The 16335-nt window shown below is 41.4% G+C and overlaps 1 protein-coding gene across 10 annotated transcripts; it reads left to right on the top strand.

The window, feature by feature from the left end:
• Nucleotides 1-4954: 4954 nt before the first annotated feature.
• On the top strand, nucleotides 4955-16028 carry LOC112572020. 10 transcript variants are annotated; one of them, XM_025251513.1, is made up of 11 exons: nucleotides 4955-5506; nucleotides 6252-6332; nucleotides 7136-7187; nucleotides 7985-9568; nucleotides 10153-10542; nucleotides 11073-11787; nucleotides 12271-12374; nucleotides 13124-13289; nucleotides 13937-14066; nucleotides 14448-14666; nucleotides 15413-16028. In XM_025251513.1, exons 1-11 carry the CDS (start codon nucleotides 5039-5041, stop codon nucleotides 15551-15553), a joined length of 4050 nt encoding a protein of 1349 aa, XP_025107298.1. In that variant the 5' UTR covers nucleotides 4955-5038; the 3' UTR covers nucleotides 15554-16028. The 10 variants fall into 10 exon arrangements, with proteins under 10 accessions (XP_025107298.1, XP_025107299.1, XP_025107300.1 ...); XM_025251515.1 differs by having other exon boundaries at nucleotides 5379-5506; nucleotides 6252-6358; XM_025251516.1 differs by lacking the exon at nucleotides 4955-5506 and adding an exon at nucleotides 5575-5665 and having other exon boundaries at nucleotides 6252-6358.
• The last annotated feature ends 307 nt before the right edge of the window (nucleotides 16029-16335 follow it).

Genomic DNA, 16335 nt, shown 5'->3' with positions numbered 1-16335 from the left:
GTACAATATCACTGCTCCTGTACTGTCCCGCTGGTAGCAACAGCTAACTTGATTCGCACCTATTAACGGTCACCACCTGTCAGACCGGCTCCCACTCACTGACGTTGTTAAAACCCAAAAATCTCCTCTACATTCAATAGGGGAATGTGAGAGAGATTTCTCGATGAAGCTGTTCTGCCACGGTCGTATCTGGACCCACGGTCTAGGCAAGGCACGTGTAACAACCACAACAGTAAGTCACTTCCAAAAAGAGCGGTCCCAGCACAGCATCTAATACCTGGAAACGAGTCTCGTCCTGCGATGAACATTTCTGGAGCTCCCTTGTCTCAAGGTAGGTGTCGCTGGTGCAGTCAACTGTCCGCTCCCTGACAGCTGACTGCGTTGCCTTTTAAATGTGTGCGAGTACTCGCCCACACCTCTGCCAGATGTCTTGAACTCCACAAGCCTGTCCAGCATGTCCGCCTCCCGTGTGACGCATGGGAGGTGGCAGTCCGTGGGCGATCACGGGTGGCATCCTCCTCGAAGAAGTCTGTAGGTGTTGACTGAGCTGATTGCGGGCGGTGCTGGTGTAGTGTTGCTCACCCTCTTAATTTGGGCTACCGAGGCGTGCTAGTCTGCGGGACGCACCAGTCAAAATTCTTCCCCTTTTCGCACCCTCTGAAGTCGGGTGTTGCTGCTAATGTGCTTGTGCTCCACCTTTTTGGGTGCTGGGGGGCGTTGTTCCTCCTTTCCCTACCTGGACAGACTTCTGCAGCTCGGGCTCTGCCTGGGCCAGGGCTCCAAAATTAGTGCGCAGCTCCAGCGCTAGTAAGGGACTGGCTGTCTTTTGAGCTGGCTTAGGAGGGCATGGTACACTTTCGGCGTATCTCTCTTTCCTCGAACTTTCCGCTCCTCGCCACCTGCCCATAGGCGCAGCAGGAATCCTGCTGTGCCTTCTTCTTTGTGGGGCGTCTGCTTAGGAAATCAACGAGCGTCCTCCCCACTCTCTCGCACCTCATACATTTCTCAATGGTGGCAACTATCTCTCTGCTATGTCGAACAGGTTCTCACATTCTGTTAGGGCACACCTCTCGACTGGCCCTCAGTCTCTTTACCCTGATGTCCTCCCCGTCGTGCTCTCCTCCTGGTAGGCAAGGGCTCTCTCTCCCTCCATTTGCGAACCTTTACTTCATGACCCCCTGTTGGCGGGAGTCCCGTGAATATTACCAGCCGGGGTGGCGGGAGCTCACGTTAACATTAACTTGCTGCCGGCTGGCTCATGGTCGTCATGGCTTTCACCAAAGTCTCTCTGCAGCTTGCAGCAGCTCGCTCATTACGCGCCGAGGTTACTTGGGTCATTGGCCTGGTCCTTTCGGCGACTTGATCTTCTCCGGTCCATCCCGAAGTGTCAGGAAGTCTCTCTCCCGTGGCACTCTCCAATCATTTGCCCCACATTAGGGCGCCAAACTTGTGCGGGGCACGATTTCGAGTGCTGGTGTGTGGGAGGTTTACTTCCTTTCTTTATCACGTTGTACGAACGCAAACACAAGTTCGTCAATCGAATTCTTTATTGGGATTGAGGTGAAGAGGAAAGGTGAAGCAGGTAAGGGGTAAAGTAAAAGTATGTTGCCCTGAAATCAGAACAAGAAAGTCCCATTACACAAAATCTCTCTAAGCAACTTCCCTCACATACATTATACTCCACATGGCATTTCCTAAGCATATGCAAAAATCTTTCTACAGCAATTTCCCTCACATACATTATATTCCTCATGGCATTTCCCAACAATATGCAAAAATCGTTCTACAGCAAATTCCCTTGCATACGCCTCCCTTCTCCCTCAAACAAGTTAAACATAAGAATCTCACATGATATTATTCATTACACGGAATTTTGCTACCCGTGGAGAGCACGTGGAGAACACGTGGTACCCTCTCTGTACCTAAACCCATAACCTACGTATTTTCAAACTCAAGATACACAAAACTACATCCATCCTTTCACAATATGGGTCCTAGATATTTAACCACCATATTCCCTAGCTAGTATCCCCTTATTCAATCAGCGTCGGCCATAGCCTCAAACGCTAAGATGGGAGCAGTCCTCCCCCTCAAATGAAATCGTAAGACATCCTACTAAATACTAAATCCAACCTCCACAAAAACTGTAACATTCTTTAGGCCAAAGCCTTGGCAAACGAAATACAAGGTTATTTCAATGAAATACAAGGTTATTTTAACCAACCTGATTTAGGACAAACTTCCACTTCGACCCCCTCGTCCTCGACACTCAACAGAAAAAGGAAGTCTCAGCCCGACCGGAAGTGTTTTATACCGGTCAAACTCTCGTCAAACTCCCGTTACCGCGAGAGTCGACATAAAAAATATAGCTCTATTTTCTTTTATAAATGTGTAAATACACATGACATTTTCTCTAAATGTCATGGGTGTTACATTATCGTATGTGCGCACCATAAATTGCATAGTAAGAATAGGCGCTTTATTAATTTATTATTATTACATGTCCAGTATTGTATATCTATTGACTTAAGTCGAAAATGGTGTGAGCTGATGGGAGAAACTCTATCCTAACACGTTTGATGTACTTTTATCTTTCACGCCGAAGTTCTTCCTGTCAGTTACCGAGGGAAAATCCACCTTCCTTCACCACACACACACATTGTGCACTGATCTTTGCCTCAGTTGCGGTTAGATGGGAATGGGGGTAGGATGGTGAGTCCCACCCAGCCCACTGCATATTCTCTCCGCACGGCGCCCGTGACAAACCAGGAACTTGACTCTTCTTGAGTTGCGACGCTCCAGTGAACCGGAACCGCGTGTGTACCCCGTCCCCCAACACCTGAAACAAAGTTTGCCTCACGTGTAGGCCTCATGACTGTTAAGGTAACAAGCTAATATGTGTGTGTGTCAGTGGCGTAGGAACCAGGGGGACAGCTGCCCCCTCTAGAAAGATACTGATCAGGCAAGAATGTGAACGTCATTGTCAGCATGGAGTTTACCCCCTACCCCATCCCCGTCTCTTCAGATGAGTATCTTCCTACGCACGGGGCGCCAAGAGGGAAATTTCTATATATTTTTCTCTATATATTAATTTTTTTTTTTATACAGAATTCATTCCATATTTATACAGTTCAATTCTGCAGTTACAGAATACATACCATTCTCTCTCGCAGGCAACAAAAATGGAATTCAAATGAGCCAGTCTCGTTCCGTAAACAATTCAATTCTGTAGCTACAGAAATCATTCGATCTGTACTTATAGAATGAATTCTGTAACTACAGAATTGTATACATGTAGCTAGAATACATTCTGTAGCTATTCTGTGTGCGGCGTCTAATGTGTTGGCGAGGTGGTATCAAGTTCGCTTTGAACTCTCACCACAGGCAAGCATTGCTGTTCGCATCACAGCGAAAAGGAAAGAAGGGTAACAAGCCTGTCCCTGGCCAGTACAACAACCTCTACACACTCAGTCCTGCGTAGCGCCTCCACGTGGCAACCGGCATAAACTGAGCATCGCAAGGCTCCAGGGGGTGTTGAACTGCAAGGAACTCGCAGGCAGTTCATCACCTCCAGACACGAGACCGGCAGGCCCATCACCTCACGGACATGCCCTACTATCCCCCCCCCCATTTTTGCCCTTCCCTCCCGCCCAGTTCTTGAGGGCAAAATGCAGATAGGAAGAAAAGAAGAAGACGAGGAGCTAAACCGCTAAACGAATGTAAAGAGAGAGAGAGAGAGAGGAATCAGGTGTGAGAATGTGGGAGGGGTAGCTGGAAATCATCTTCCTGGCTTTGGCTGAGTGACCTGCTATAGTTAGATGTTCATAATTCATGGTGGTCTGTCAGGTCTGTCACATTTCCTTGTTGTCGTCTCCCATGCTTCGATCATCCTGAGGCTACGGGCTATAACCATCCCAGCTGTCACACTTCTTTCCCCAAACAGTTTACAAGAAACAGGCTCAGCTCGTCGCCTCTAAATACCTCATTCTGCTTAATATACATCTTAATGCTCGTGTCCTATATTCTCAAAGTCTGTAATCAATCGTGTCAGACTGAAAATCATACATACAACAGTTTTAACTAGTCGATTTAACTAATAGTATCCTCCTAGCCTCTCCTCTATCACACACACCGACACACGGGCATTAAAATTAACAATACAGTTATTTAAACACAGACTACGACAAGTTATTATGGGGGGTTGGGGAATCAAAGACAAGGATAAAGTTTATTGTAGGTTTATTAAAACATTTTCAAAAGAAATCTTCAATACATACCATTGAGGTCATTAAAATACGGGCTTAGTATTGTTTTGGGGAGTAGATACCCTAATGGTTAGAACCGTTAGACCAGTGATGCCCAACCTTTTTCGGCCTGCGGGCCATATCCATTTCGGACAGCCGTGTCGCGGGCCACTTCACCGCAAAAAATACAAAAAAGAAAGAAAAAAAATGGAGCAGATACCATTTTTAAATTAGAAACAAGTTGTACTTACCATTAATTATGTAGTAATTAGTGGGATATTTGAAGTTGTTTTCCCGAAACCAACTTCTGAATGTCCGGCCTCATCGTAGAGACACCAAGTCGGAGCACTGAATCAAAATGTTCGTCCATCAAAAAAAAGATTGGGAAATGCCCCTACGTGGGGATAAATACTTCTTGCATTTTTTCGTTTTTTTTTTTTTTTCGGTTTCTTTTTTATTTCTAACATGCCGATTTCCTGCACTGTGGGCAGAAGTTTCGCGGGCAGGATATGGCCCGCGGGCCGTAGGTTGGGCATCCCTGCGTTAGAGCAATGGAATCCAAATCTGAAGGAGCTACCTATCTCTGTCTCTGTACCTGTACCTGTTTCTGTACCTGTGTGACTCGGTGTACTTCCCCATTGTGGAGCTGGACAAAAGGTTTAGCAAGGGAGAGGAAACAGGTACATGTATCACACTCACGAGAGCCCTCCCCGAACTAGTTGGGGACTTTAGCACCTCATTCATCTTCATCTGAAAGAGTACCCTAGTCTTGCTTGCCACCTTAATTGTAGGCTATGGTGACACCCGATAGAAGAGAGACCTACCATCTCGCCACCTCCGTTCTGTGGTTATCTTCCGACCATCTCAAAGCATCCCCCACCCGATCGTGGCCGCCACTTCTCCTTTCTAGTACCCTAGTACCTGCTATCACGTTGAATCTAACGGCTGTACTCACTGAGGATTCTAACCTCGAGACCCAGGGACGAATGAGTTGCAAACTAAACTTGCAAACCAGACAAAAGCAAGCGAAGCACGACGACGGCCATTTTACTAGAGTCACACACCAATTGGCGGCATTGAGGTGGACCTACGGCAAAGAGACCCCAGATACATGTATTTATATCTCCAGTTGCTGGATCCTGACTGAAGATTTCCAAGCGGGTCGATCTTACACATTTCTCAAGGGTGAGACTAGCATTATCCCCGTCTCCGACTCCGCGGCAAGTGCAAAAGTAACATTTTCCGTAAAACAACAATCGAAGGTAACATACAGAGGATATAATTATGTGAAAACTTTATTGTACACATAGCGTGGGCCATTTGCTGTGGATAATATGTTCCTTGATTTACTGTGGATTCACCTTCGACTATTCAAGGAGCGGCAGTAGACATTTGTACCAAGTGATCGAAGGCTGAGCCACGTGGGTAGTTAAGTAAAATCACAATTTATCATTTTTTGTAGCTATTTTTGGGAAACACTAGACTGTTTTTGTCTTCTGCTTGCGTTCACGTATTGTGAATTGAAAATTCCATCACAACTCCCATTTTATTTTTAATGCCGACCTGCGATATATCTAAACTGCCATGGAGCGATTGCTTGATTTATAAATATCTACAAGATGGCGGCCATTCCCTTCTGCTCCTTCCATTGTTTTATTACTTTTTTTAAACTAAATTTTTTTTGTCTGCGCATGCGATAATCGTTCCTATCCCTCACAACATTTGTAGGATTACGTGTATAGGTCAAATATATGACTAAACTAATATTTAAATTTAGTCCACTCTAGTTTAAAATTTCATCGATCGTTTCACAAACCACGACCATTAACGATCGTGGAAACGTGATCTGATCTGATGCACCATGGACCTGAATGCGACTAAGCTTTTCACGAATGATCCTAAATAGGTAGCTTAATTATTATTCAGTTCATGTCAGTTTTGTAGATATTTATTAGTATAATTTTATTACACTGACTGCGCCTAAATTAAAAGTTGTAACGTCGCCAGCGAGAGTTTCCAGTATGGCCAGAGTCGGATCAAAGATTTTGCTGTGACTGCCATCCATGTGGCATACCTTGGAGCAACTTCGTAAGTATCGCATGACTAAATCAGAGGTAATAAAAAAGGTGGGATGCCTGAAAAAAGCTTTAACTGTATCTTGAATTATTTTTGGTACAGTTTTACTTTAAGCGACACAATAAAACTACTGACTTCACTGAACACCAGAAATCTGGAATTTGCAGGAGTCTACAGAAAAACTAAAGAGCTAATTTGAGTAAATGTAGTCGCTGGATCGCATGAAAATAAAAGTAGAACAAGTCATCGGAAAGTTTAGCTACCGTAATTTCAGTTACTTTCAGAATCTACAGTTGCGGACAAGTAAAGAACAGCCAGTGGGATGAAACTATCATGGATGGATATTAGTTCGTGATACCATGCTTTGGACGTGTATCCGTTGTAGGAAATGTCAAACGAAACTGTCACTAAAGTTTTTGATAAAAGGGATGGTGGGAAGAGACTGCACAGTTTTTTTGTACATTTGTACAAAGTTTCGTTTAGTTAGATTTTCCACTAGTTATCTTTCAGTTAGATTATCAGTTTCTTTCTTCAGAGTTTCTTTTCTATGGCACACAGAATCATTCTCAGATTATATACGGCGCATGTACATTGTTTACTGATATCATAAAGTATCCAGTTAACTTGCAGATAAAGTAATAATATGTAATGACATTGTGGACACCTTAAAAGTTACAAATAATGACAGGTTTTTCATGGATGTAAAAGAAAAAAGTATCAGTCTCCTGTGAAGTGCGATGAGGCTGGTTCACTCATATACCAAATCTTGATAAATCAGTTGCATAGTATTTACTACCAGTTTCAGTTTGTTTCAGATGTTTGCTGCTCTGCATCAAGTCATTCTTCAGCAGTCATCGAAAAACATTAGTATGTCATGGAGAACAAATTTCTTGGCATTTGCCGCATTTTTGATCTTTCTATTAGAGATGCTGTAGGAAGTAGGAAGCCATCAGTACTCGGCAAAGGCAGAAAAGAGAAAGGAGCAGTTAATGATTGTTCTGCTGCTGAAGGCCATGTTTCTGGTTTATACTTTGAAAGCAATGCAAAAACCTTAACTGATGGTCAGATGAGTTTGCCTGATGAAGTGAAAGTTGAAGTAGTGCATTGTGAAGCATCAGCAATTGCCACAGCTTTCATTAAGGCTGACTTAAATCCATGTTTACACGATGCTGACCAGTGTGAATGGGACAAAAGTAAAGATGTAAGGGAACCAGTTGAAGACGAGAGATACCAGGCACAAAATACTAATGCAGAATCTGAAACTGGATTAGATAGCTCCCCAACTGAGATGGATACCAGTCCACAAGTTGCTGGTTCTTTGACCTTATCAGCAGAAGAAGCTACTAGTCACGTGGACTCTGTTAGCAGCCATGCTGACACTGAGCACCAGCAAGTAGAAGAAGGCATCTGTGCATCCAACCAAAGCACAGATGGATCAGGGTTGTTGGAGTCTGTCCAGCCAACACATGAAGAAAGTCTTGTCAACTTGTGCCAATCACAGCCTTTTGTAAATCCTGTGCAAGCAGTTGGCCAAGCAAGCAATGATTTAACCCATACCATTGTGATTTCTGAAACAAGCAGTCATGACAGTTCTGCTACTGTGACAATGGCATCTAATTTTTCAGAGAAGATACTTCCTGTCATCTGTTTTTCAAATATTACAGAAACTCATGGGCAAATGCAGGGAAGGGGCAGAGCTCGAGGTCGCGCAAGGTCAAGAAAGAAGTTGGACTGCAATGGAGACATTGTGGATCAGATGACAACATTTGTACACGATGAGGCAGGGTGTCAAAAATCAGAGGCTTCAAGTCTTCCTTTTATAGATGATGGTCGTTTTGATGATCTGGTGGAATATTCAGGGCAGAACAGCAAAATATACCATGCACAAGCTGTAAATAATAACAACAGCCCTACACAGATGATTGTTGCAGAATGCTCTATGGAAACCTTGGACAGACACATCTTGGAAGAGAGTATTAAGGCAACATCTTGCCCAGCAGCATCCATAGATGATGCTGGGTACAAGACAGGACCAAGTCTCGTAAACCATACCTTTCAGGAAGATCATACCGATGCTAGCTATGAAGGCAAGTCAAGTGGACTTCCTCCAAGAACACGTGTACCAGGTTCCAGCCTGGAAATTCCTTTTTCTCATATGGCCATTTCAGAACCAGATTGGATGCAGTTGGACAACCATTCATCAGGCTCAGATCTGTGCAGCTTATGTGAGACAGTAACATTTACAGCATCTTCACTCAAAAGAGAAGAGACAGGTGGTAGCAGCAAGCCATCTAAGAAGCTGCGGGAGCTGGGCAGAGCCATAGCTACCAACTCTGTGCATGGAAGAATTTACACCCCACGTGATGATGAGGATTGGAATAGCTCGAGGCACACCTTCTTACAGAGAGGCAGTGTTGGTAGACAGAAACATGCATGCACAGGCCACATGTCTCATGAATGTAGCATCCAGTTGCATGACTGCTCAGGCTTTCGGGATCAGAAAGGCAATCTTTTTTCATCCCACGGTACTCTACCCCATGCAACAGCATCCCCAATCTCCCAACAGCTGTGCAGCGCTCATGGTTGTTCATGTGCATCAAAGAGTCGGCCACAGTTTGATTGTGATCATACTATGTACAGTAAACCTTGTCCAGAAAAGGGGCCATGTTTGGAAAGGGTTGACCTTCATGGCGGCAGTTTTATCAGCCCAGAGCACCAGAAACCTCGATCATTCAGTTCTTCTGCTGACAGTCGTAAACAGACATGTGCGAAGACCTTGCTTATTATTCCTGCACATGCAATTCATTCCATAGACTCGGCACACCAGCTCTTACATTTTGTTTGGGAGTGCATGCATCGCAGGGAAGACATGCAAGAGTTAGCTTTTGAGGTACTCATCAGAATGAAGGATGAAGCATCACCAGGAAACTTAGTTTGTATGCAGAGTTCTAAAGATGAACAGTATTCTCCAGCTGTGCACAGTGATCCTGTAGGCATGATGCCTGGTTTGTTTGGCAAGGATTTTCACTCACGTTTCACCAATGGAGACTCCAGGCTTATGAATCCTATGATTAGCTGCCGATCGTCACCTCATAGCTGGCATCCAATTATGGCTCCATTACCAGTGCCACAAACGCTTGGGTTGTTGCAGTCACATCCATCCCATCCACCCCATCACCTTAAGTACCAGAAGCATTTTGCTTGTACTTCTCATGTTTTGTGTGGAGCAGGACAGCATCAGACAACAGGTGAAGCAGCCCATTATAGCATGTGTTTTAGGGGTAGGTGGGTGTAGGATTAGACATGTAGTACAATAGTCAGTTGTGGGTAGTCATTCTCCCAGAGGCACATAACAAGTGGTCTAGGTTGGTAGGGGTAATATGTAAGCAGCATTCAGAAGTGATCGCACTAAAAAAACCAAGAAAGTGAAGAAAGGAAAAAGACTTTTTCATGCTCATAAGGTTTCTTGGAGTTTTCTTTAATTTAGTTTGTTTATGTATCTATTTTAAATTTGGGACATGGGAGCAGATCAAGAAATATGCCCACGAATTTACAGCTTGACACACATACATGTGCATGCACACACACACGCACTTTCTTTTTAAAAGTGCAGTTCTACAGGATGATAGGCATGTCCTTTCAGTACAGTTTCTCTCACACACACACACAGTTGTCCCTTGACCAGCACCTGTAAATGTGGGGAGCAGATATCAGAAGACAAAAATTTGTCAAAAGTTCACTTTTTGGGTAACATCAGAAGACAATCTCAGTGTAGTTAGAGGCTTGTGACTGAACAGAGAATTAATGGTAACTACTTGTTTGTGTTCTGCAGATAATTTCTCCAGTAGAGCAGATGACGAACCAAGTAACATATTGAATCCACACCTGTGTCCCGATTGCTCTGAGTCTTCTGTCCAGTCTGAAGCTGTAAAAACCATCCACCCTAAAATTGGAATTTGCAGACATATTTGCAGAAGTCCTCACTGTGAGTTTGCTGAACATCATTGTGGCCACCTCACTGCAGAAAACACCACTTCTACTCATACTAGTCCTGTAACTAGTGACACTATAAGGAGGGGTGTGCCTTCACCATCCCCAAGCATGTCAGGATCATCTTCATCAACTGAACATTTGGACATTTTCTTTGAAACAGGGAAAGCATATGATGCCTCTGACAGTAACCTTGAAGAGTGGACAGATGGCAGCATAGCAGATACAGGAGGTAGCTGTTCCACTTCACCTGCTCTTACATGATTTCTCACAATGAACATCATAGTCTTATATTTCATGATCAGTAAAAATCTGTTCAGTCAGAAGTTCAATAGTCATAGCAAATGTTGTAATATATATAACAAAAATCATGACCCTGAAGTATTTTTTTATGTGTTCTAATTGAAAGTTAGGAATTTCCTCCCCTTACAATGTTGCCAGTAAGGTCAGACACCATTGCTACATTTTTATACTTATAGACTTAGTTTTTCATCACTTATTGAAAAAATTCCTGACTTTCAAATTGTTAGTATCCTGATGAAATCTCACATCTTTGCATTTCTCTATCACACAATTGCACTTTTAGGCTTGGTAACTGATAGGAAATAACATACCATGACTTTAAATTCATTTTTCTGAAAGAAAATACGAAACTCCTAAAATACATGTTTTGATGATGTTTTTGTAACCTAGCAGTACCCTTAATAGGTGAAATAAGAGAAATATATTGCATTGAAATGCACTTGTTGCTATATATCCTAGGTGTCATGCCTGGTGGTGAAGTTTCTAATGAGCACATTGAGGATTCCCATCCAGATGAGTCAAGCATGTGTACAAGTTTATCATCACCTGCTGATTCACCTCTTATTAAAAGCAGCTTGAAAAAACAACATATTAGCCCTTCCAATCAACAAAAAAGGAAACCCCAGCTGCAGAATGCCATGCCCAACACCAAATTTCAGAAAGGGAATGATTTAGGACTAGCAAGATTCCTGTCTATACGCAGCATCCCAAAGAGTCATCCGCCTCTTAAAATTGCCCTGGATTCCGACAAAGCTGTGAAAAAACCAACACAGTCAGAGTCTTCTTCATCCAAGTGGGTCTCATGCCGTTCCCTCTCTCCAGGTCAGCTGGCTGAGCAGAATTCTGCAGCCAGTCCAGTTTCAAGCAACATGATGTCCCCACAGGCTGTTCTTGGGCAGTCAGGGAGCATCAAAAAATCATTTGGTTCAAAGGAAAAGAACTGCATACCTGCCTTTAGAACCATTGCTGACCAGCCATCTAAATCTACATCTTTTGGTGGAAGGAATAGACATTTGGCAGCACCATACACAACACGTTTTTCATCAGATAGTAGCGTGTCAAACAGAAACTGCTGGAACAAGAGTACTTTCAGCATGTTTCTCAACTCATATAATACAAAATTCATAGATACTCACTGTCATCTAGACTTACTCTTCAGACGTCAGCCCTTCAAGTAAGTTACATTTGTCTAAACTGCAGCTACTGCGATAGGGAGGAATGTAATTTCTTTGATTATAATAATTTGAAGCCTTGATGATAGATGTATTAATGAGCTATGGTTAGTGTCACCATTTTGGCTTACAAACATTTTGCCATAATAACAAGCATTGTACCTTGTCATCAAGCGAAGTGTTCATATAGTGAATGTGGTTCATTTACTGTCTTGATCTTGTGTAGTCCCCAAACATTCTGTGTCTCTTCTCTCACATGATTTACACCATTTGTGCTGATAATGAAAATGCTTGTGCCAAGTGCTATGAAAACAAATTCTCTCATCTCTTCCTCAAGTTTACAGTTTATAGTTGGTGATCTTCACTTTTAAGCATTTCAGGCAAAGTCTTGATTGCCAGTGATATTGAAATGTTCTTTATCTTTTATTATTTTTCCTTTACTTGAAAGAAATATTGCAATTGAAGCGAAATAATTGTCTTTTTAGGGGAACTTTCAGTGAATACCACAAGCAGCACAAAGCAACTTTCCCAAGTAATTTTGAGGGATGTGTAACAGTATTCTGCAATCCTAAATATTTCTCCCATGAAGGTGAGTGTGTGAGTAGACAGCCCTGTGTGAGCACATCCTTTGATGATCTTGACTCCTTTGTGTTCATAGTTGATTTTAGAGCAGAAAGGTTATAGTCAAACATGTATGATGGATACACATAATTCATGGACTGCTTGTTGGGGAATTTTTCCATAGTAACCTTTAGAACAATTACCCTGCTTGAAAGCATGTCCAGTTTTACAGTCAGCATGAAGAGCAGATGATGTGAGTTGTGTTTCTGATTTAGTACTAAGGCTCAAGATTTGTCGTCTGCTGTCTTTTTGATTTGCTGGCTCTAACCTTTGGGAAGTTGTCAGTAATTTGCGAGGAAGAATAAGAAAATCCACAATAAACATTGCAAGCATACTCTTCACATTATGAGCTTCAACATGGTTCTGAATATTGGCCTTCAAAGGCCTTGCGAAGACCTTACAGCCTACACCTTGAAAGACTAAGTGCTGGTCTCAGTGGACTGCCAGCAGTCCAGATATGTCCGTGATATGTATCAATCGTAGATTCTTGATAATGTCCATGAAACCTGGTTTGCAGATAAAAATCTCGTTTTCATTTAAATGGAGTTATTTGCCGGTAACAAGGTTGTACCTTAAAACTCTACTTATAATTAGTACACATGTATGTGGAGTCATACCCTGGAACTTTTCATCCCTGGTAATAAATCTGCATATTCCTAGATGTTCCTATCCTTATAAATTAGTGTTTGTTTTTTATTTTTGATGTGTCTTATGCAGGCCAGTGGCGCCCCATTGTTGAGGACACAGGAGTGTGGATGGCAGCTGGTTGTCACCCTAAAAGTGCCACAGATTTCACTGAGTGGGCTTTAGACAGTCTTCAGCATTGCTTGAAGCATGACAAAGTTGTTGCACTTGGTGAAATTGGCCTTGATTATTCCAAAAAGTAAGGATAATTATTTTTATTAATGGATAGCTTGTAATGTGTTGAAACAATATTTTGCCAGAATTGCAGCATGCTTTCTCTTTTGCTTTTATTAACATTCTGCAGTTCAACAGTCCTAATTCATTTGGATATCACAGATTAGAAGTGGGATGGGGAAGCCAGTAGTATATGTTGAATTGTCATACTGAATGGTTCATGGTTTTTTGTTGGTTTTTTTTTTTACAGCTGTGTGTAAATATTGGCAAAATGTATCACAGAATACTTATTAAATTTCTCAAAAACTGTTTCTTTTTGGGATTTCAATTTTGAAGCATTAATCATGGTTGTGAATGGAGTTTTTAAGTGCTCAATATGCTTTTGTGGTTGTTAAAAAATGGTCCAAAGTGTAAGCTCAATTGCAGAGTGTTTGGTAGTCCAAAAACCTGTCCTTTGAACAGCATTAGTTGGTCTAATGGTGTTGACGTTCCACTCATGATCGGCATTAGGCTGGGAAGTGGTTTGGAGCTCTAGGGATCATGCAAATTATTTTGTGTATGTGTGTGGGTGCATAGGTTTGTAAATGTATGCTTGCGTATACTTACAAAGATGCATGCACTTTCATGTAGATAACCCCACGCCACAGACTAATAAGTTTGAATTTGTCACAGCTATAAACTGAATTCTGAGCTGCAGAAGAGAGTTTTTGCAAGACAGATCAAGATTGCACTCGATTCACAGTTGCCACTGGTTGTTCACTGCCGAGAAGCAGAGGAAGACTGTTTTAATATTCTAAAGCAGGTAGCTTGTTAACGTGTTCAAGATTGCAGATGATGTGTTTCTTTTAATTCTGTTTTTTAATTTTGTGTGTTTTTTGGGGGATTGACCAGTGCCTTAGCCCATTGTAATCCAATGGGCATCAGCATTCTTTTTTGATTGTTTACTTTATCTCTGCATTTCAAATAGCTGTGTTAATAGAACTGTACTTAATTTCATCTTCAGCTGTTGGTTCACTAAATTGTTTGCTGTTTTTACAGTATGCAGAGAGGGGTTACACTGAAAAATAAGCCTACAGAGAAAGCGACAAACACATATTTTTCAGCTATTCTTTTTTTTTTTTTGTCATAAATCTCATCAAGGGGTTGTAAATGTAATGCTTTTTATTGTGTGACTCTGTATCAGTATGTGCCTCACAACTACAAGGTCCACTGTCACTGCTTCACCTCCAGCTTAACGGTTGCCACGTGCTGGATGTCACATTTCACCAACATGTACTTTGGCTTGACCCCACTGGTCACATACCAGTCAGCTACAGAGACTCACGAAGTTGCAGAGTTCTTACCTTTGGAGAAACTGTTGCTGGAAACAGATGCACCATACTTCCTTCCTGGTGGATTTAATGTGAGAATAAAGATTTTTTTGGTAGCAAATGTAACCTAAAGGAGATAATTTAATAAATAGTGAAAACAGAAATTTAGGGAAAGTTCAGGACTGTTATTCCTGTTGTGGTTAAATTTTTCTGGTACCCACATACAGAGAGAGCTATAAAAAATGCCTTCGCTAGCATTAGTTTTCCAATTCATGCATTCTTTCCATTCCAACTATATAGACACTTAACTATGGACAATGTACTTTGACCTTTTGGAACTCACACTGTTATAATGTTGGTTATTAAGACTCAAAGGGCACATTTAAACACTCCCTCAAATTTTTTTTAAAAAGAATACTATGCTTGAATTTTGTTTTCATATATCAAATATTATGCATGACAGCAGTTTATTGTTTTTAATTATAATTGTCTTATAATCTTTAATAAGTGAAATGTACTTTAATATTTGATTTTATTTCATATTTGCAACAAAACTGTGAAACTATCTCCCCTTCCATATCCACCTAGCCACCATTCAATCCTTCCATGAGCAGTACTCTTAACAACAGTCCACATAGCACTATTCCATCTTCCATTTCATGCATCATATGTCATTATTAGCTAGTGTTTTTTTTTATTTCATTTTAATATTTTAATTGAAATCCAAGTGAAATACCATCATTTGCACTGTTTCTAGTTTAAACTCTGCTGGCTGTTGTGCCAGTCTTAAATGAAATTGTGGTCTTAAGTGTGTGTGTTGTATGTTCTAATGTTGCAGACCAGCACACATGGATTGACCCTTTCACATCCAGGAATGGCTCTTACAGTAGCCACCAGAGTGGCAGAACTACGGAAGATGCAGGTAGAAGATGTCCTTGTGCAGGTGCGTCAAAATACACTGGCGATGTATGGAATCTAGATAATTTTTCAACTTCGACAAGGAAACAAAGATTAGCAGACTCCAGATAAATTGAAGTGATATGAAGAAAGACACTGGATATGTAAGTCTTGGAACAATCCATGATGTACAAGATGTTAGCGCTGTTATCTTCGCAAATTTGTTTACAGAGAAATCTATTAACAACATTCTAAAATTCATGCACACATTGTTACATTAAAAAAATAGTAATTGGTTGTCAAATAGAAAAAGAATCTTTTAATGGAAACATATTCTTAAAAACAGAATATGTGGCATCATGGCAGCAGCAAATGTTCCCACTGCTCCATGCACTTGAGCTTGTTTTGCTTTAAACTGTTCACTTTTTTTTTTGTCAATTTGTGGTTTTCACATAATTTTCCTCAAACATTTCCAGATGTTAGTTACAGTTGAATATATTTTTTGATTTTTCTAGAGTTGCTTTAAAGATTATTTGAAGAATAAAGTTCGATTATTATTTGTGCTTTTTTGTGCTGAATTTTCAACATAGCAGATGCACCATCTGTTTGTAATGAAAAATACTTATGTCTCCTAATTACTAAGAGTTCCAGTAGGATTCTTGATGTATTTCAGTTACCATAGCCAAAGGCTGTGATTTTCTGCATTTTTTTCTTTTGCTGGGTTTTTCAACATTTAAACATTCTTCACCAAAAGAACAATAGACATCTTGTGTATGCACAGAACTTGATTTGACCGAAGGTAGGTAGTCATGAAGCCACTCTACAGAGATGCTTAAAAACTTTTACCCAGTTCCATGGAGATGG

Source organism: Pomacea canaliculata, linkage group LG9 (genome assembly GCF_003073045.1).
Source record: "Pomacea canaliculata isolate SZHN2017 linkage group LG9, ASM307304v1, whole genome shotgun sequence".
NCBI classification, from domain to species: domain Eukaryota; kingdom Metazoa; phylum Mollusca; class Gastropoda; order Architaenioglossa; family Ampullariidae; genus Pomacea; species Pomacea canaliculata.
Note: the sequence above shows the minus strand (reverse complement) of the source record. Positions and strands in the feature narration are given on the sequence as shown.

Coding starts and splice junctions, on each gene's coding strand:
- LOC112572020 (XM_025251511.1), top strand. CDS start 7,195: ATGGAGAACAAATTTCTTGGCATTTGCCGCATTTTTGATCTTTCTATT. Junction 10,543..11,072: donor CAGCATAGCAGATACAGGAG/GTAGCTGTTCCA, acceptor TATATATCCTAG/GTGTCATGCCTGGTGGTGAA. Junction 12,375..13,123: donor TAAATATTTCTCCCATGAAG/GTGAGTGTGTGA, acceptor TGTCTTATGCAG/GCCAGTGGCGCCCCATTGTT.